Source organism: Ursus americanus, chromosome 16 (assembly GCF_024610735.1).
Source record: "Ursus americanus isolate L20-20 chromosome 16, mUrsAme1.1.p, whole genome shotgun sequence".
Classification (NCBI taxonomy): domain Eukaryota; kingdom Metazoa; phylum Chordata; class Mammalia; order Carnivora; family Ursidae; genus Ursus; species Ursus americanus.
This window is the reverse complement of record NC_142142.1, coordinates 49,334,689-49,352,896: the sequence shown is the minus strand read 5'-3', so window position 1 is coordinate 49,352,896 and position 18,208 is coordinate 49,334,689. Positions and strand designations below refer to the sequence as shown.

Genomic DNA, 18,208 nt, shown 5'->3' with positions numbered 1-18,208 from the left:
GGCAGTGAGGGCCGAGGGGGTGGGGGCATGAACAAGATCCTGCGGGAGGGAGGGAAGCCATGCTGGGCCATCGACTCCTGTCACCTTTTCCAACATACTTATCCCAGGCTCGGAATTACAGTGACCAGAAGCAATCTGCCTTTGTCTGCCCAGAGCAGAAGCCGGGACAGCAGCCGAGTCTTTGGAGGAAGTCTGGGGCCCTGGAATGGGGGCAGGAGGAATGTGCAGACTTCCCCAGAGGATAAGACTGTCCTCCCGTTAACCATTACCCCACTGCTTCTAAGGCAGTGTCTTTAAGGAGGCGGGCCGTGGCGGGGTAGGTGGGAGGGTCAGCTGGTTTTGATGAACCTTGTCCCCACCCTGAGCACCGGGTCGCCGGTCCAACTATGGAGGCAGCTACAGGTAGGAGGCCAGGAGGAATCTTCAGGTGGGAGCTCTAGGGCAGGGAGAGGACAGACTGGGAGGTGGAGGCTTCAGGGACCAGGGTGAACTTGATGTTGAGGCTTGGAGCCCTGAGGCAAATAGACCCAAGTTAGGAGAGAAGAGGTGAGTGGCTAGGTCTGTCTTCCTGGTCCACGCCCTGTCCTGATACGATCAGATTTCTGTGCCAGGGACTAGGAGAAGGGAAGAGAGATGAAGGGGGAAGGTCCTTTTGGAGCAGAATGGAGGGGGCAAGTCCTGAGTGTGGGGGTTCCCCTAAGTCCTTTTAGTTAATGACAGTGGAAGAGGAGTTGGGGTAGGGAGAGAACGTGCCCCTCCTCCCCTCATCTCTTCTTCACACAGCAGGTCTTCGGGACACAGCCTCCTTAAGGCAGTTAACTTGGTAAGTGCCCTGCTGGGAAGGGTTGGGGCAAGTGGCGGAGGGAATCCAAGGTGGGGAGGCTCTTCAGCTGCCATTTGCACCTCAAGTAGAGGCCAGGACCAGAGTCCAGGTGTCAGCTCGCTCCTACCTGCATCCCTCGCCTCCTTGCAGGAAGTTTGAGTTTAACCCAAAGTGGGGCATTGATAATCCTGTCCTCTCTCTGGCTGAAGACTACGACCCCTCTGGTAACCCCCTTGCCCTGGGCAACCGTTCCCTTTCCCCAGAGATGCCACAGCTCCTCATGGCCTCCCATCTCCTTGGTAACCACTCCACTCTGCCTCCCTCTGATAACAGCCTTGGTGGGGACTAACTATGTGGAGGTAGGGGGGGTTGGCTGTTTTCTTTTGTCCCTGCCACTCTGCCCACATGGTATGTGGCCTCACCGCCCAACCCTGACTGGGTAGAAGCCTGCCCGGTGCCCTAGCCCAAGGGCAGGGTGGGCCAGGCCAAGGTGACTTGTACTTGGGCTGTGTCCCCTCCCCTCCCCCTCTTCTGTTGCCCATCTCCCCCTCTAGATCTCTGGAGCCTGCCACGGCCTCGTTTCTGTCTGCTGAGCAAGGAGGAAGGCAGGGGGTTTGGCTTCCACCTGCAGCAGGAGCTGGGCAGGCCTGGGCCTGTGGTGTGCAGGGTGGAGCCAGGCACCTCTGCTCAGTCCCAGGGTCTTCGGGAAGGGGACCGGATCCTGGGGGTGAACGACCATGTGGTGGAGTGTGAAGGCTATGCTGAGGTGAGGCTGGGCTGGGGGACTCCCTGCGGGATGGAGGGATGCTCCGCAGCGCCTCAGGGAGAGAGAAGCCGGGTGGGCCCCTCCCTGGACATACGGGGCAGTACCCAAGCCTTGACCTCCCCCACCTCCCAGGATCTAGGGCTGTCCAGGTGGGAGTGGTTGGGTGAAGGCATGTAGAGAGCTGGCTCCTGGGTGGAACATGCGGGTTGCAGGGAGGGGGAGTGGGCAAGAGGGGCTGGCCCCGACCTCACCCCGCGTGCGCTCTGTGTAGGTGGTTCGCCGCATCCGGGCCAGCGGTCCTCGGGTGCTGCTGACGGTTCTGGCACAGCACGCGCATGACGTGGCTCGAGCTCAGCAGGGCAACACGGCCCACCTCTGTCCTCCTCTCGGCCCGGGGGTCCGGCCCCGACTCTGCCACGTCGTGAGAGACGAGGGTGGCTTTGGCTTCAGTGTCACCTACAGTGAGCTTAGAGGCCGGGCAGGGAGGTCAACAGGGGCATCTCAGCCCTGTTCTGGGCAGCCAGCAGACCGAAACTTGCTTTTTTTTTGGCTTCCAGGCCATCGGGGTCCTTTCTGGCTGGTGCTGAGTACTGGAGGAGCAGCCGAGCGGGCAGGGGTGCCCCCTGGGGCCCGGCTGCTAGAAGTGAACGGGGTCTGCGTGGAGAAGTTCACTTACAATCAACTCAGCAAGAAGGTATGGCTGTCCCTTTCCCCATTCCCTCACCCACCTGGGCCCCGGGGCCTTGCCTCAGGCAGCCAGTTCCTTCCCCAAGTGCCTCATCTCCGAATTTGACCTTGTATCTACCTCCTGCCATCCTTCCCTTTATAGTTGGTCCTAGGTTCTGCTCTCCCCCACCCTTCCCGCCTCCTTCCTGGGGCTCTGTCCTCCCTACCCAGGTGCTTGATGCTGATGCCCCGCTGGGTCCCCACAGCTTTGGCAGAGTGGAGAGCAAGTGACCCTGCTGGTGGCAGGGCCAGAGGTGGAGGCCCAGTGTCGCCAGCTGGGAATGCCCCTGGCTGCGCCCCTGGCCGAGGGCTGGGCACTGCCCACCAAGCCCCGCTGTCTGCACCTAAAGAAAGGGCCCCAGGGCTTTGGGTTCCTGCTTCGTGAGGAGAAAGGTCTTGACGGTCGCCCCGGTGAGTAGGAGTCCCAGAGACGGGGAGGGAAGGTGTGTCTTGGGGGTGGGCACACATGTGCACAGAATACCCCAGCCCTGAGTCTCCTCCAGCGTCCCCTTGGGTCAGTCCCGCCACTTGCCTGCAGTGGCCTGGGCTGGCGCTCGGGTTAGCTGGGGGAGGAGCGATGAGGATGTTTGTGTCCCAGGACAGTTCCTCTGGGAGGTGGACCCAGGACTGCCAGCTGAGAAAGCCGGGATGCAGGCTGGGGACCGGCTGGTGGCTGTGGCTGGGGAGAGTGTGGAGGGGCTGGGCCATGAGGAGACCGTGTCCAGGATCCGGGCGCAGGGCTCCTGTGTCTCCCTCATTGTTGTCGACCCTAAGACTGACCGCTTCTTCAGCATGGTGCGAGCGGAGGAGGGGGGGTGCTGGAGTGTGGGCAGGAATAGAGCAGGGCTCAGGTGGAGGGAGATGCTACAGGTCTGTTCTACCCACCTCCTTCCAGGTTCGCTTGTCTCCGCTTCTCTTCTTGGAGAGCACAGAGGCTCCTGCCTCTCCCCAGGAAACCTGCTCGGCCTCTCTGGTTGAAACCAAGGACCTACCCGTTGAAGACACAGCCATGCCTCTTGACCCAGGTGGCTCCCGCCAGTGCTCCCTGTACCCTGGGCCTGGTGGTGGCTACGGCTTCCGACTTAGCTGTGTGGCCGGTGAGCCTCGCATCTTCATCTCCCAGGTGACTTATGGCCCATGAACCTTGGATCTTTCTAATCATTTGTCTCCTGATGAGCCTTCATCTGCTTCCCTCCCAAGGTCTTAGAATATCCAGCAACTTTTCCATGGTATCCCATGTTCTGTCACCCCTCTCCTTGCCACCAGGTAACCCTAGGAGGCTCAGCTGCCCGGGCAGGGCTGCAGATGGGAGATGTGATTCTGGAGGTGAACGGGTATCCCGTGGGTGGAGAGAATGACCTGGAAAAGCTTCAGCAGCTGGCCGAGGCTGAGCCACCCCTCCACCTGAAGCTGGCGGCGAGGTCTTGCCAGGGTTCGGAAGCCTGCAATCCCCCTGGGTGTGGAGAGGTAAGGAAGAAGAGACAGATTGACGGTGAGCAGCCAGAGAAGGATAGAGGGCGTCCGAGAGGAGAGCTACAGAGTGAAGCAGTGTGGGGCATGCGGGTCGGACGTTAGGCCATGGTAGGTGGGGACAGAAGGCCCCATGGAACTAGCGGCTATTACTGGGCGTTGCAGTATAAGTGGGGGCAGGGAAAAGAAACTCTTCTCGTCCTTGAATGACCTTCTCTCTTCTCTCTCTGCTCAGGACTGGGCTCCAGCATCAGAGCTGCTGTAGTTCTCTCCTGCTTGGCACTGATTTGCCCAGTGGCCTTCCTGTCTTCACTGTCCTGCTTGCAATGATAGGAGCTGAGAAGCTCTCTTTAAGCCAGAAGGGACAGCTCTAGGATTCTGGACACTTCCAATCACAGGTCTCCCTCCCTTCCCTTGGGCCCGCCTCCCAGAAGAAGGTGTGGCCAGCGGCCTTAGGCAGGCCCTGTAGGGGGAGGTCTGCCCTCTGCTTCCAGAGGGAGTCGTAGAGGAGCTTTGGGAGTTGTGTTCCCATGGATGAGTGCTGTGATTTTGTGATTTATAATAAATTACACCCCTTCCTGGCACAGAGCTCCTAGAACCCTTGGAACTTCCTAAGTAGTAGGAGTGATAAAGATGTCTTCTTTTATTCATAACGAGCCCCTTTCAACCACACCTAACTGTGTTAAGGAAGTGACTTTTGGAAAGCACCTAAGGATGGGGGACTGTTAGGCAGGGGAACCAACCGTGTGATTAGAGGGTTGGAACTTTCAGCCCCACCCCACCCCCATGCTGGACCTCCTGGGAGGGGAGAGGTGCTGGAGGTTGAATTAATCACCAGGGACCAATGGTGTCATTGATCATGCCTCCATAGTGAAGCCTCCATAAAAAAAAGGATGGAGTTCCGAGAGCTTCCGGGTTGCGAATCACGTGGAGGTGCTGGGAGGGTGGCACCCCCCAAAGAGGGCATGGAGTTTCCATGCTAGTGCCTTGCCCTTGGCATACTTGCCATCTGGCTCTTCCTGAGTTGTGTCCTTCATAATAAACTGGTAAACCAGCAGGTAAACTGTTTTTCTGAATGCCGTGAGCCACTCTAACAAATGAGGGAACCCAAGGAGGGGGTCGCGGGGGCCTTTGTTTCTCGGCCAGTGGGTCAGAAGCACAGGTAGCAAGCTGGACTTGACACTGGTGTTTGAAGTGCGGACAGTCTTGTGGGACTGAGCCCATGGCCTATGGGATCGGATGCTCTCTTCGCATCAGGAGTGCCAGAATTGAGTTAGATTGTAAGATACCAGCTGGTGTCCACAGAGCTGTTAGAGAATTGCTTGGTGGGGGAACCACCCCCCTCCCCCCACACCACATACACACACACACACACACACACACACGGCCGGAAGTGAAATAGTACTGGGAGTTTTGTCATAAAAATAGAGGAGGAACACAGAGTTTTCCCTTTATAGGTGAGCTATGGGGCTGGCTAGGATTGTCCCAGATACAATTTACTCTGGGCATGACTCCTGGACTCTCGCATATATTGCACGAATTTGGAGACCAGTTACACCTTCCCTCTGTAGACACATTAGGATTGTGGGGGCTGGTGCCTGGTCACTGTTGGTCTATTATAGAAATGGCCTTGCCCCCACAAATCTGGCTGCCTGTGTTGGCTGGGTGGGGGTAGGGAATGGTGATTTGAAGGGACCAAAACAGCCCAGACTCAAGGCATGGGGCCCAGTTTCTCTAAGAGAGGAGTTGAGAGTTTGTCAAATTCCTCTCCTTCGGTCTTCAGGGTAATGGGTCAGCCCAGAACCAACGTGCCCCCAGAGAGACACTCATATCTGCCAAAAAGCCACAGACCACAGTTCTGTTGAGTTCTACACCAAGACAGCTTTATTGCTGGGGCCTCCAAGAGCCCCAGAGACTAGCGGCTTACAGCTTCAAAGATCCAGGGGGTTGAGTCCAAACTGGCAGAGCTGCTCCTTGTACTTGGCGTGAAGTCTCAGCATAGCCCCGTCCCACTGAGGTTTGACGGCTCTCAGCTTGGCCAAGAGTCGGTCCAGGCTGCCCTACAGACACCAAGCTTCAGGCCCCAGGAAGGGAGAGGGTAGAGTGAGGGGTGCCCCAGGTCGGTCTGTAAGCTTTCCTCACCAGTGTCTTCTTCAAGTTCTTACTCTTACTAAGTAGCATGCTTGTATCCCCCCCGGCTGTCTGCCCTCAACACCGAGCAGGGTTCCCTGTGGACATGCTGCTTCTCCTTCCCCCTGACCTATCACTGATGACAGCGATAGCGTGAACTGGTTGGCGTCTGGGGGGATGGGGGAATGCCTGGTGCTAGGGTGGTTGGGCTTCCAATGGTGGTGCTTACATGTAAGATTTCCTCATACTTGGCCTCCATGTCTGCCACGTGGGCCCGGAGCTGAGCCAGAGTCTGGTCCCGCTCTCCGAGGACCCGCTCAGCCTCTCGCCGTGCAGTCTCAGCCTCCCTCTGGCACGTCTCTGCGGGGCAGGACGGAAGGATGAAGGGGACTGCAGAGTGACGCTCTACCTGTGAACAGAGTCTCCAAAGGCACCTGGAAAGCAGACCTTGAATGGGATCATTCCAGACTCTGCCCCCTACCGCCAGGGTCATCAATTTTCCCACAGTCCATATAAAGAAGAGACGTATACCATTAAGGTACCACAGAAAGAGGAATGGGCTTGGGACAAGGGATGTGGGTCCAAAGTCTGGTTGTCACTTACTTACTACCTGTGTAACCTTGGGCATGCCTCTCTCTGAGACTCAGTTTCTTCATCTTTAAAGACAGATTGATACAAACTTTACAGGCTGACTGTGAGTTGAATGTGAAAATGTATGGGAAAATACCTGGTATATACAGGAGGTGCTCCATAAATGCTGATTGAATTTAAATTTGAGATAAGGCAAGGATTAAGAAAGGAATTCAGGGTCTGCATGACAGATAAGCAACTCTTGGGTATCTGTAGCTAAACTGAGGCTATTTTTGGGGCACCCGGCTGACTTGGTCGGTAGAGCCTGCGACTCTTGATCTCAGGGTCATGATTTCGAGCCCCACGTTGGGTGTGGCACCTACTAAAAAAAAAAAAAAAAAAAGAAAGAAAGAAAGAAACCGAGGCTATTTTAGGTTAAGAAAACTTTGAGACCACAATTGTGAAAGATCTTATGTGCCATGCTAAGATAGTTCAACTCTATCCTGTAGCCAAGAGAGAAAGGAAAAACTTCCTGTTCTTTACATTTTTGCTTATCTGGAAGGTTCGTTCCTTTATTTAGCGATAATTATGTCGGACTTGGCATGCACTCGGCACTGAAGACATGAAAGTAAATAAATATCTTTCCTTAGTTTCATTGTAAAAATCAGCCAGGAGGGAATATGTTTTCCTCATGACAGACATGGCAGGGGTGGGGAGAAAGATCCGGATTTGGAGAGACCATCGAGAGAGGGAGCTGGGGTGAGAGACTCAGGTCTGCTTTGGTTACATCGTAGAGATTTTTGCCATCTTGAACCCTCTGCTCCAATCCTCTATGGTGGGAGAGTCAGTGGGGAAACTGGTCCAAGAGCCTAGGGAAGGACCATCTTCCGTCCACCCCTGCAGGCTGGACCTTGTCAGTGCCCCTTGGAGAGAAAGGGCTTGGGGGGTGGGGAAGCCTACCCAGCTGCTCCCGAAGGCCCGTCACTTCTTCCTCCAGCTGCCTGCTGCGGGTCTCCGTTTCCTTCTGCAGGGCCCGGCACTGACGACTCATCTCTGCGGTGGGGGCAGAGGGTGACCAGAGACCCGGGTGTGGATGGAGCAGTGGAGAAAGGAAGGGAAGTTGTGGGTGGGGAAGGGCCTGCTTGGCCCAGTGGGACAGGAGCATAACGGCCTCCTCGGTTCTCGTGATTCCCAGAAGCTGGAAGAGTCTGAACACCTGGGGAAGAGCTAGGAAACCACACCCCTTCCCCTTTCCAGCTCCAGACCCGGATTCTAGCCCTTCTCCCCACTCACTCCCATGGCACAAATGAGACAAAGGCCATGGAATTTTTTGTAATCCACATTACAGGAGATGCTTTTTGTAATCCACAAAGCACATGGCATCAGGCATCCTGAAAGGTTCCTGCCCAGGATCCCAGAGGCCTTCCTTTGGATCCTTCATGCCCCTGCCTGATTCATGCCAAGCTGGCGGGAAGGTTGAGGCTAGGCTTGGCAGATAGAAGTCCTCGGTTCCCTTCCTTGCGTCCTCTGGCCCTCTTGGTTGTCCTCTTCCAGGCCCCTGTCTCCTGCCCATCTGCCCAACCAACCACACACCTGCATAGATGGCCTTGCCCTCACTTCGGGCCTCCTCCAACTCAGCCTCTAGCACTTGCAGCCTCCGCTTCAGCTGCTCTTCAGAAGCTTTGGCCCGGCGGGCCTCATCCCTCCGCAGAGCTGTAAAAAGTCCCAGAGCAGTCCTCACAACTGGGATCCCACTGAATCAGGCCCCGCGGGCTGGATAGACTCTGCCCACCTCTGGGAACCTGGTGACAGATTCCCAACCTCTCATTCTCTCTCTGGGTTGGTTGGTTGGTTTTTCCCCTAGAATCCCATGAGCTCTTCTTTGCATGGAAGGAAAAACACCATGTTCTGCTTATAAATAATAGATATCCTCACCCACCCTCACTGCCCACCCCTTCCTCACAATGCCAATTCTTTCTCCACCAGGGGATGGGGGAGAGGTCAGCTCAGCCTCCTGCCACAGTTCCAACTGTCCAAGCCTCCAGGATGCAAAATGCCCCATTGCCCCACCTCTGTTATCCCAGAGCTTACACCCTTCTTACCCAAGTGGTCTTGGAGCAGCTCCTTCTCCAGCACTGCCCGCCTGTGCGTGGACTTGGCCTCCACATCTGCTCTGGCAAGTTGGCAAAGCCTCAGCTTACCATGATCTCAGCCTTCCTCGTGTCTCCCCATCCTCATCCCATACCCTGGACTTTCTTCCTGCAGCTCTGAGGGCCTCTAAAGAAGGGATCTCTGATGGCAGAGTCTACCGAGTTCACCCCTGTGTCCCGGCTGCCCAGCACAGAGCAGATACTCGGAGTTTGGGTGATGAATGTATTAAGGAAGGCACAGAGCCAGAAGGGTGCCACAGAGGGGGTGCACACTGATTTCCCCAGTTTCCCAGCTCCATGGAACCTGGCGGGGGGTGGGGGAAGACATGCAGGGGGAGGGTCATGAAAGCTCCATCTTGTCATGCAGAGGGCTACATTCTCTCTGGAGCACCTCTGCTTGGTCTCCAAGCCAGAGTATGGAGAAGCAGGAGGCACTCATCTCCAGCTGCCCCGACTCACCAGCACCTGCCTTCTCTTTCTTCTTCTGGGCCCCAGTTTTCTTCCCTTTTTCTTTGGTCTTGGATGGCATCTCCTTGCTGTCCTGGGGAGGGAGAGGACTCATATTTAAGCCTGGACATGGGGCTCTTTCCTGACCTCTAGACTGAAGCAGGAGTCCCAGGAGAGTTAGTCTCCAAGTCTATCTCTTATACTTTCTGGAAGCTTCCATTCTGGGTCTCCTGGGAACCTTAGGCAAGGCTAGGGTGTGGGGAGGGTGGAGCTGTTTCTTTCTATTAGTCAGGTTCTATGGGCAGAAATCATTCCTCTCAATCCTCTTTCAGAGAAAATAAATCTCAGTACTTGTCCCTTCCCTCTTCCCCTCATCCTTACCCTGCCTCTTCCTACCTGTAGGATCCTCTCTGGCCTCTGTTGTGTCTCCCTGTGGGGTGACCCACTCATGAGGAGGGGCAGAGTAAAGGCCCAACCAGCTGGGAGCCCGAGGAGGAGCCTGGGTTCTGGGAGCCAATCCAGGGTGACAAATTTCCTTCGAGGGCAGGACTGAGAACTGCACTGTTGGGTTTCTGGAGACCGAATGTTGTCCAGGTAACTGGGAAACATGGAGCTCATAGACAGGTGGAATGTGCCAAGTACAAAGCTTAAAATAGCAAGATCCCTGAGGGTCGCTTCTCTTCTTATCCCTAAATCCCAAATGTAGTTTGAGGAGAAAGGGCTTTGGAGCTGGTTAGCTATGCTTCATTTCCACGTAGCAGTGCTTGAAGTCTGGAGACTTACAAATTACAGATTTATATATCTGATATGATGCTGTTATGCTGAGACAGAGGAAAAGGGCTGACAGTAGCCATGTTAGGCGATTTACATGCCTAGGGCTCATGAGCGAGCATACGACATTACTAGGCTTCGGGAAGGCCTTCTATAGTGTATGAGGGAAAGAAGTGCAGGAAAAGGTAGCTGAGTTTCTCGCTTCAGAGAAAGAGACACAGAGGAGAGGTAGACCCACCGACTCCAGGGTGCTGACATAGAAGGAGGCAAATGTAGAAGAAAGGATATTGGTTAGAGACAAGAGCCGTGAGTTCTAGTCCTCCCACCGATTATGTAAACTTGGGCAAGCCACTTAATTTTGCTCAACCTCAGTTTCCTGGCCTTTAAGTCTTTGATTTTGTAAATCCTGAAAGGCCTGGATTTTAACTGGGTATTCACAGGGCTATCTTCCCTTGTGGGGACTTAATTTATTGCCTCACTATTCCATAATGTGGCTGATTTTCAGTCAGGTGCTGAGAAATGACTTTTCTAGGCTCCCCCAGTATTGAGTTGGTCGGGGCTCCCTCTAGTGGACTTGCGTGACCTCTGTTATCTTCTAAATTTTTCTACTTAAATTCTTGGTCCATGTCGGGGTTGGGGGGGTGGGGGGGGTGGTGCCTCCCTCTTGGGGATACTTCCTAGCATCTTGCTGGTGTCATGAGTGGTTGGAAAAACGAATTTGGGGGAAGGGAGTAGAGTATATGATGGGTGAGTTGTCCTTGTCCCTACACTTCTTTCAGCCCTGGGCTCTTCTGGAGCCTTGTCATCTGTCTGCCACCTGGATCTCAGGGCACCATACTGGCTAGAATGAAAACAGTAAAAACAGGTCAGGGATTTTCCCCTTGTGGATTGAGGAACCTACAGACTCTTCAGATATTTCTATCTCTGTCCCCCTCAACATTTTTGGTCAATTGCCTGTCGTCAGGAGCAGATCCGAAGAAATAGCTTTGATGGGGCGCCTGGGTGGCACGGCGGTTGAGCGTCTGCCTTTGGCTCGGGGCGTGATCCCGGCGTTCTGGGATCGAGCCCCACATCGGGCTCCTCCGCTATGAGCCTGCTTCTTCCTCTCCCACTCCCCCTGCTTGTGTTCCCTCTCTCGGTGGCTGTCTCTCTCTCTCTGTCAAATAAATAAATAAAATCTTAAAAAAAAAAAAATGAAGAAATAGCTTTGAGATCTGGGATTTAAAAATCCTTCCTCTAGGGGGTGCACAGAGATTCAGGTGGGGACTGATTTATGTTTGTCACCTTGGTGGCTGCAGGGTAGTTCTCTGGCCCTTCAGACATTTTACAGAGTGAAGAGAAGAACCAGGCTTGCCTAATAGTTCCTGTACCCCAAGGGTCAGATAACTTTGTGCACAACTCCCAAATCTGGAGAATACTTTTCTTCTCATCTTAAAGCGTGTGCTTCATTTATGCTCCCCCCACCCCCCGCCAGAACCCTTCCCCCCTGCATAGGAACGCAGTAGAGATCCCTGCCCCAGTCCTTCTCCTCATCTAGAAGCCTGTTTGGGGTCATTTTCAGGGAATGATTAGTTTCTGCGTTATGCCGATGCATGGGATGACATTTTGAGGACAGGGTTTACAGATTACAAACAACATATCATGCCTCAGAAGAGCATTTACTTTTCAAATATGTTCAGTCAACCGACTTTCAGGTGCAGAATGAGGATGTGGTTTGGGTGAAGGTGAAATGGAGTAAGAAAATTGCCCCATGTCACATGATGTGATGATACAAACCGAGCCCGCTCTAGGATAAGCCAAGAATGCTAATGACACTCCAGTCCCATCTTTAGTATACTTTGAAAACAAGCCAAGTAAAAACTGTGAGGAAAAAAAGGTCAATCTTTCCTTCTTTTTTCATTAACTTCAGTTTAGAAGTGAAAATAGGAAAGATCATCTCAGCAGAACTCTGTCTTCCTTTGAATAAGATCCCATCTGGGAGTTTTGAAGAGATAGAACTGTCACTCTTTCTGCTTTACTCAAACATGAGAGATAGGTCATTTGTATATTTAAAGAAATACAGCTTTTTTTTTTTTTTTTTTTTTTTTTTTTACAGGGAGCCTGAGGGGCACGGTCAGTAAAGCATCTGACTCTTGATTTCGGCCTCAGGTCCTGATCTCGGGGTTGTGAGATGGAGAGCCCCCCCTTGGGCTCGGCATTCAGCGAAGAGTCTGCTTGAGATTCTCTGCCCCTCCCCCTGTTTGTGTGTGTCCTGCACTCACATGCGCACGCTCTCTAATAATTAAATCTTTAATAAAAATTATGGCTTTTTTTCTTCTTAGAGAGGGGGAGGGTCAGAGAGAGAGAATCTTTTTTTTTTTTTTTAAGATTTTATTTATTTATTTGACAGAGATAGAGAAAGCCACCGAGAGAGGGAACACAAGCAGGGGGAGTGGGAGAGGAAGAAGCAGGCTCATAGTGGAGGAGCCTGATGTGGGGCTCGATCCCATAACGCCGGGATCACACCCTGAGCCGAAGGCAGACGCCCAACCGCTGTGCCACCCAGGCGCCCCAGAGAGAGAGAATCTTAAGCAGGCTCCACACCCAGTGCAAGCCTGATTTAGGGCTCGACCTCACGACCCTGAAAGCATGACCTGAGCTGAAATTGAGAGTTGGAAGCTTAACTGACTGAGCCACCCAGGTGCCCCAAGAACTTTGGCTTCTGCAAGCAGAAACAAAGTACAAATTATACCATTACATTCCATCCAGGTGGTACTGAAGATAATACAAATTGGAAGCCTTAAATGAAGCCAGAGATGTATAGATGACCCAGACGAACCCATACAGGCCCAAGGGTTAATTTCTCACCTGTACTCCATTAAATCTAGCATTTGATGATGAGGGGGGAAAATACTCTGTGTACCCACACTGTGGTAGGTACTGTGGAAGACCAAAGTCAACGAGACAGCTAGCATAAATTAATGTGAGGTAGCTGTGAGAATAAATGGTTATGGAAACTTAGAGGAGGAAAGGATTATTTCTAGCTGGAATGTCTGGTGAGAAAGAAAATATTTGAGTTGAGTTCTGAAGAATGGATTGGACTTCAGTAGCATACTCGAGGCAGAGGGAACGCTCTGAGCAATGGTGATGGAAAAAGAATTGTGGTATTTTGTGACTTTGTGAGTCACCCAGCATAAGATACACATATTGAAATGGTATAAAGCTGCAAGGTAGTTTGGAGTTAGATCATGACTGTTAACTTCATCCAGGAGACAATCAACAGTGTTTGACGTTATTTTTTCTGATGCCATCAGAACTATACTTCGGGAAGACTAGTCTGGTGGCAGAATGGATTGGAGGTGGCAGGGAAACCAGTGAGGAAAAGGTTTCAAATAGATTAGGGGAGAGAAAGGGAGGGCCTGCAACTAGGGTGGTAGATGGGAAGTTTTGACAATACGTCTAAGAGCCTTGCCTACTCTTTTCACTTGGGAGATCTCTTCTCTTTCTAGGTAGGAACTGTTTAAAGGAAATTCTACTGATAGGAAATGATAATGTTGACTCCATAATCGACCTTAGGTAAAGGCCATTGAATTGCAAAGCATGGATGTCCAGCTGATGGGTCCTTGAGTTCAGAGATTTTTTTTCCCCCTGTGACAGGAGCACACAATAAACTCAATTCCTTTATCAGTCAAGGGCTTTGTGGAAGACCCAAGTGGGGGATCTAAGAGGGAACTGAGTACTTACAGACACACTAGAGCCGGCAAGCTCCCAAAGAGGAGGCTCAGAATTAGCAAATTAGGGCAGGGCACTTCCTTTTTTAGGAAGAAAGTTCCCTTTTTTCAAAGTTTTTCCAACAGAACTTTTAGAGAAGTGGAAATGACTGGGAACTGCATTTCTGTTCCATGAGAGGAGCGAGTACTCCTCGGGCCAGAGCTCACAGCTGTTTTACAGCTTCTGCGGTCAAGGCCTGGTGCTGGCGGTGCTGACCTGCGGTGCAATGCGTGGAGCCCAATGCGCTGAGCCGGGGAATCTTAAGTACATACTCAATTCCCAGAAAAAGGAACTAGTGTTCAGAAGCCAAAAAAGGGGGAAGTGTTTTGTTTTCAGAAGGTCAAAGGGCCTGGAAGAAGAGCTTGCGGCCTGAATGTCTCAAGCCTTTCTGGGGTGTAATCAGGCTTGAACAATCTGCAGCAGTCACATTCCTGTCCTTGGTGCCGACTTAATGAGTTCAAAACACCAAGGGGTGGGGAAAGAACTTCCGTTTGTCTCCCACAATGTGAAGAAGCAAATGACTTTAAGCTCAATTTCCTCATCTGTCAGGTATGGGGGAAAGACTTGACGTTAAGGTTCTTTCCACGGCTACCTGTCTTCATTTAAACATCCCAATAACCCACTCAAAGAGCGCCAATCTTGCAGCCCACAAGGAACATGGAGGGCTCGGCTTCCGTCTAGTGCGCAGACTCCATGCCAGACCCCGCCCCCTTCCTTTCCCGGCTTCTCCAGCAGAGGGCACAGGCGCAAAGGTTCCGCCTGGGCCCGCCCCCGGGGGCAGGGGAGGGGTAGGCGGCGCGGAAACTTGGCCGCGGCTTTCCGGGAGCTCTGGCTCGGGAGGGGGTGGCGCAGGAGCGGTCGCTACCCAGTCCGGACCAGGCCGCCGGCTTCCCCGAGCTCCGCGCGCTCCTCCCGCCCCCGGGCTCGCGCTCTCGGAAGGGGCGCGCCCGCGCGGACCCGCGCTCCCGTCGCCGCCCACTCCCCTCCCCGCGGCCGCCCCTCCCTCCGCCCGGACAGCCGGCGGCGGCGGCCGGGAGAGGCCCCTCCTTCACGCCCTCCTTCTTTCCCTCGCTCTCAGCGGAGCGGAGCCGGCGAACGCGGCTGGGCCCCCAACCCTCCCCGGGCCATGGCCGGCAACGTGAAAAAGAGCTCCGGGGCCGGGGGCGGCGGCGGCTCCGGGGGCTCGGGCTCGGGCGGCCTGATCGGGCTCATGAAGGACGCCTTCCAGCCGCACCACCACCACCACCACCTCAGCCCCCATCCGCCCGGCACCGTGGACAAGAAGATGGTGGAGAAGTGCTGGAAGCTCATGGACAAGGTGAAAGGCCTGCCTGGGACCCGCGGGAGCAGGGGTGGGCGTGGGCGGAGGGGCCGAGGGAGGGGAAGGAAGGGACAGAGGAAGCTGGGGGAGGGGACGGGTCTTGCGGGGCTGGGGAGGCGAGGAGCTGGGGCGACCCGGCCGAGGGGTGGGGGACGTGGGGGTGGGGAAGAGACCGGGAAGGTGGGGGGTCGGCGGGGGGGGAAGGGCTGCGGTTGGGAGTGGGGAACGTTCAGGTGGTGTGTTTGGGGTAACGAGACAAAGATGGGGTGGGGGCTGGGGTGAAGGTTAACTGGGAAGCCACCGGGGCGGAAGTGTAATGGGGGGTGCGGAGTTTGGGGCTCTGCAGGGTCTAGGGATGTGGGTCACGAAATCGGCCCCGGGAGGTAGGAGGGAGGGGGAGGGCGAAGAAGGGTGTGCATTTTACCGGCTGGGGCTGTTAGCTGGGTGAGGAGTCGAGCTCTGACTCGGGAATTAACGTTTACGGGCTCTGACTGAGAGATCTGGGGTCAGGACAACTCTGCAGGCAAACTGCGCTCTCGGCGAGCGCAGAGTTTTTTCTCATTAAGATGTAACACCAAGATAAACCGGGATATTTAAATAGGCGAAGGAAGGAACTTTCCTCCACATCCAGCGCTGGGGCAAGTTTTTATTCTCCAAGACATTGGATGTGATCCATTGCTGGTGCTGAGATTAAACCACAAGTTCTGGTTAGAACCATTATCTTCGGAAAGATGTATTAACTGAGCGTGCTGAGCCGCACATTCAGACTCTTTCCAGATTCTGCTTCCAGAACTTCCTCCTCTCGCTGCTTTTAGCTGGGTTCTCCTTTTTTCGTGGCCGAGCTGACTCCTTGTTGCAGGACCTGGCTTTAAGCTTGTTAAATGAGCTGCTTTGATTACCTTTTTTAAAACAAGTGTGAAAAATAACTGCTTATTATATTTGGCCCTTAAGTTTGGCGTTTGGGAGAATTTTACTTCTTTATAGTGTCTGTATAATGAAATATAGTAGTCCAGAGTACTCAAAAGTGTTTAAGCATTTCCAGTGAATTCAATACAGTGTTTCCTTAATATTCTTCACATTCATTAACTAATGACTTATTTTTGAAAAGTAATTAGACGTATCTGGCAAGAACGGTGTTATTTCCTCCAGAGTAAAATTGGTTTTCTTTGGTTCCTCTCTAGGTCTAGGTTCCTCTTCTGTAAGTTCTTCATGGATTGTTTTGGAGTAAAACAGCTAATAAAAATGATTATGAAACACTTAGCAAATATAAATGTTCTGTATAAAAGCTTAATAACTCCGGTGCGTGAATTAACACTCCTGCAGTGCATACAAGTGGTTTCAGAGCCACTTTTTTCAGGGCTGGGGTTTCTTATGTTAAATAATTGGTACTGTAATTAATGATACAAGTATTTGTATATTATATTGGTTGTAGCGCTAATTTCACTATTAGAAATCATAATAAAACCATTGCAGAAAGTTAGGCATGTGAAGGAAACTTTGAATTCTTTGACACCTTTAAAAAAAAATCACCAAATGTATTCAGTATCTGAAGTTTGTAGGTTTGCATTTTAGGGATTTATAGCTAGGGACTGAAAGGTTGTGGTGGAATATGGAAAACATTTCTGTTTTTAGTTTCGCATGTAAGATGTGTGTATGCAGTATATCAAAACTATTGACTAAAGACTTTTCCTTAAAAATAAACTTTTTCTCAAACTTTTGAATCTCTGTAAAGTAGTTCAAATAAGATCCTTCTTTAAGTTTAATTCCTTTATTTCCTAAAGTATGTGTATTGATTTATTTTTTCTGCAGAATGCTTAATTATTTGGGAAGAATCAAGAGGATTCATTTTGAGTCCTCTTCAGGTTTTGATAGTTTCAAGGAAAGCAGCTGCCTAGCTTTTCCTTTCTAGTGTTGGGAGAGAGGAATGTTTTATTTTTGTGTTGCTTGTCCTGGAAGGTAATTTTTAGTACTCTTCTTTGCCCCATATCATATATTACTAGTCATGCTGAAATGAAAACGTAGTTGTTCTTTCTGATGTATTCGTCAGATAGGTTCGTACTGCTCTCCAGATTTTGAGTACTTTTGTAAGTATTAGATTGAACTGTCTCTTCCGTACTTGCATAGAAGGTCTTTTTTCAGTTTTTTATTGTTAGAGCCTTAAATGTGTCAGTAACCCCTCTTGACTTCATGTGGTATGACGTAAGTGGTAAGGAACTTACTGTCAAATCCACAAGTGTCCCACACGCTTACTGAATTTGGTGCTAAGTCACCCTCTCTTTCCTGTTTTGTCCTTGTTATTGAAGCTAGGTGAATGTTATTCCAGCCTATTAATAATCAATTTATTGACTTAGCACTGGGAACTGTTGGTGTCCTCCCCTCCCCCAATATTGAATATGTGCAGATGGAGAAGTTGGCATAAGTCATGGGTTCTGGTCAACATAGGCCCGATTTACTAATCCATTGTGGAACTTAAACTCATTGTTGGGAAAATGCTTGTGCTGGAACACTTGTTATTAAACAAAAGACATGGTCAGCCTCTGGGATTTTTTTTGTGCTAGCCTAGTATATTGTAATTAATATTTGTGTAAATACTTGAGTGTGAAGAAAGTGGCTAGCAAGAGATAAGTGGGCAGGGGAGTGGAGAGAGAGAAATCCTATAAATTGCCATAAATGTCAACTTGGAAGTATTAAATTTGGCGAGAGATTAAGAATTCCGTTATGGGGTAGAGCAGGAGTTGGCAAACTTTCTGTCGAGGGACAGATAGTAAATATTTTAGGCTTTGCTGGACACATACGTAGTCTTGTTTTCTTTGTTGTTGTTTTACAACTCTTTAAAACTGCAAAAGCCTTTCTTAGCTTGCAGGTGTACAAAGAAGACTGGAGGTTGTAGGTTACCGCCTCAAGTAGAGCAGCCCGCTGGCTGTGTGTTAGGTTCATACTGTGTTTTTCTTTTGAATTAGCTTATATCATTAAAACATGAAGGTGTTGATTTTTTTTTTGATGGGATATAATTTATAAAAGAATTCATGGGGTGCCTGGGTGGCTCATTCGGTTAAGCATCTGACTCTTGGTTTCAGCTCAGAGGTCATGATCTCCGGGTCGTGAGATCAAGCCCCGTTTTGGCTCCGCAGGGAGTCTACCTGAGGATTCGCCCCCCTCTCCCTCTGCCCTCTCCCCTCTGGTCGGGTGTATGTGTGCTCCTTCTCTCTCTCTAGCTCTCTCTCTCTTTCAAATAAATAAATAATATTTAAAAAAAGAATTTATAATTCCCTTATGATTTATAA

General features: G+C 51.6%; 3 protein-coding genes across 6 annotated transcripts in view; 2 read left to right on the top strand and 1 right to left on the bottom strand.

Annotated features, from left to right (window-relative positions):
- The first annotated feature begins 23 nt into the window (after positions 1-23).
- On the top strand, positions 24-4,373 carry NHERF4 (NHERF family PDZ scaffold protein 4). Of its 2 annotated transcripts, none has more exons than XM_045797969.2 (11): positions 24-402; positions 787-823; positions 974-1,047; positions 1,378-1,589; positions 1,861-2,050; positions 2,147-2,283; positions 2,522-2,726; positions 2,914-3,110; positions 3,211-3,438; positions 3,582-3,782; positions 4,021-4,373. In XM_045797969.2, the coding sequence occupies exons 1-11, from the start codon at positions 387-389 to the stop codon at positions 4,048-4,050; spliced, it is 1,527 nt and encodes a 508-aa protein (XP_045653925.2). In that variant the 5' UTR covers positions 24-386; the 3' UTR covers positions 4,051-4,373. The 2 variants fall into 2 exon arrangements, with proteins under 2 accessions (XP_045653925.2, XP_045653924.2); XM_045797968.2 differs by having other exon boundaries at positions 784-823.
- Positions 4,374-5,662: 1,289 nt separating this feature from the next.
- On the bottom strand, positions 5,663-9,700 carry DRC12 (dynein regulatory complex subunit 12 homolog). The gene is made up of 7 exons (XM_045797970.2): positions 9,464-9,700; positions 9,095-9,176; positions 8,588-8,653; positions 8,079-8,198; positions 7,446-7,538; positions 6,145-6,275; positions 5,663-5,845 (listed from the first exon to the last, which is right to left on the bottom strand). Exons 1-7 carry the CDS (start codon positions 9,698-9,700, stop codon positions 5,717-5,719), a joined length of 858 nt encoding a protein of 285 aa, XP_045653926.2. The 3' UTR covers positions 5,663-5,716.
- A 4,708-nt stretch (positions 9,701-14,408) lies between these two features.
- The window catches only part of CBL (Cbl proto-oncogene), a 78,246-nt gene continuing 74,446 nt past the window's right edge, over positions 14,409-18,208 (top strand). The window contains exon 1 of one of the 3 annotated variants that reach the window (XM_087868365.1): positions 14,409-14,921. In XM_087868365.1, coding sequence (XP_087724491.1) covers positions 14,730-14,921 — 192 coding nt within the window. In that variant the 5' untranslated portion in view covers positions 14,409-14,729. The remainder of the gene's footprint in view (positions 14,922-18,208) is intronic. The other 2 variants (XM_045797971.2, XM_087868366.1) reach the window with 2 other exon arrangements.

Coding starts and splice junctions, on each gene's coding strand:
- NHERF4 (XM_045797968.2), top strand. Junction 824..973: donor TCCTTAAGGCAGTTAACTTG/GTAAGTGCCCTG, acceptor GCCTCCTTGCAG/GAAGTTTGAGTTTAACCCAA. Junction 3,783..4,020: donor ATCCCCCTGGGTGTGGAGAG/GTAAGGAAGAAG, acceptor CTCTCTGCTCAG/GACTGGGCTCCAGCATCAGA.
- DRC12 (XM_045797970.2), bottom strand. CDS start 9,700: ATGAGCTCCATGTTTCCCAGTTACCTGGACAACATTCGGTCTCCAGAA. Junction 9,177..9,463: donor TACAGGTAGGAAGAGGCAGG/GTAAGGATGAGG, acceptor CTCCCTCCCCAG/GACAGCAAGGAGATGCCATC. Junction 8,654..9,094: donor GAAAGAGAAGGCAGGTGCTG/GTGAGTCGGGGC, acceptor TTGCCAGAGCAG/ATGTGGAGGCCAAGTCCACG.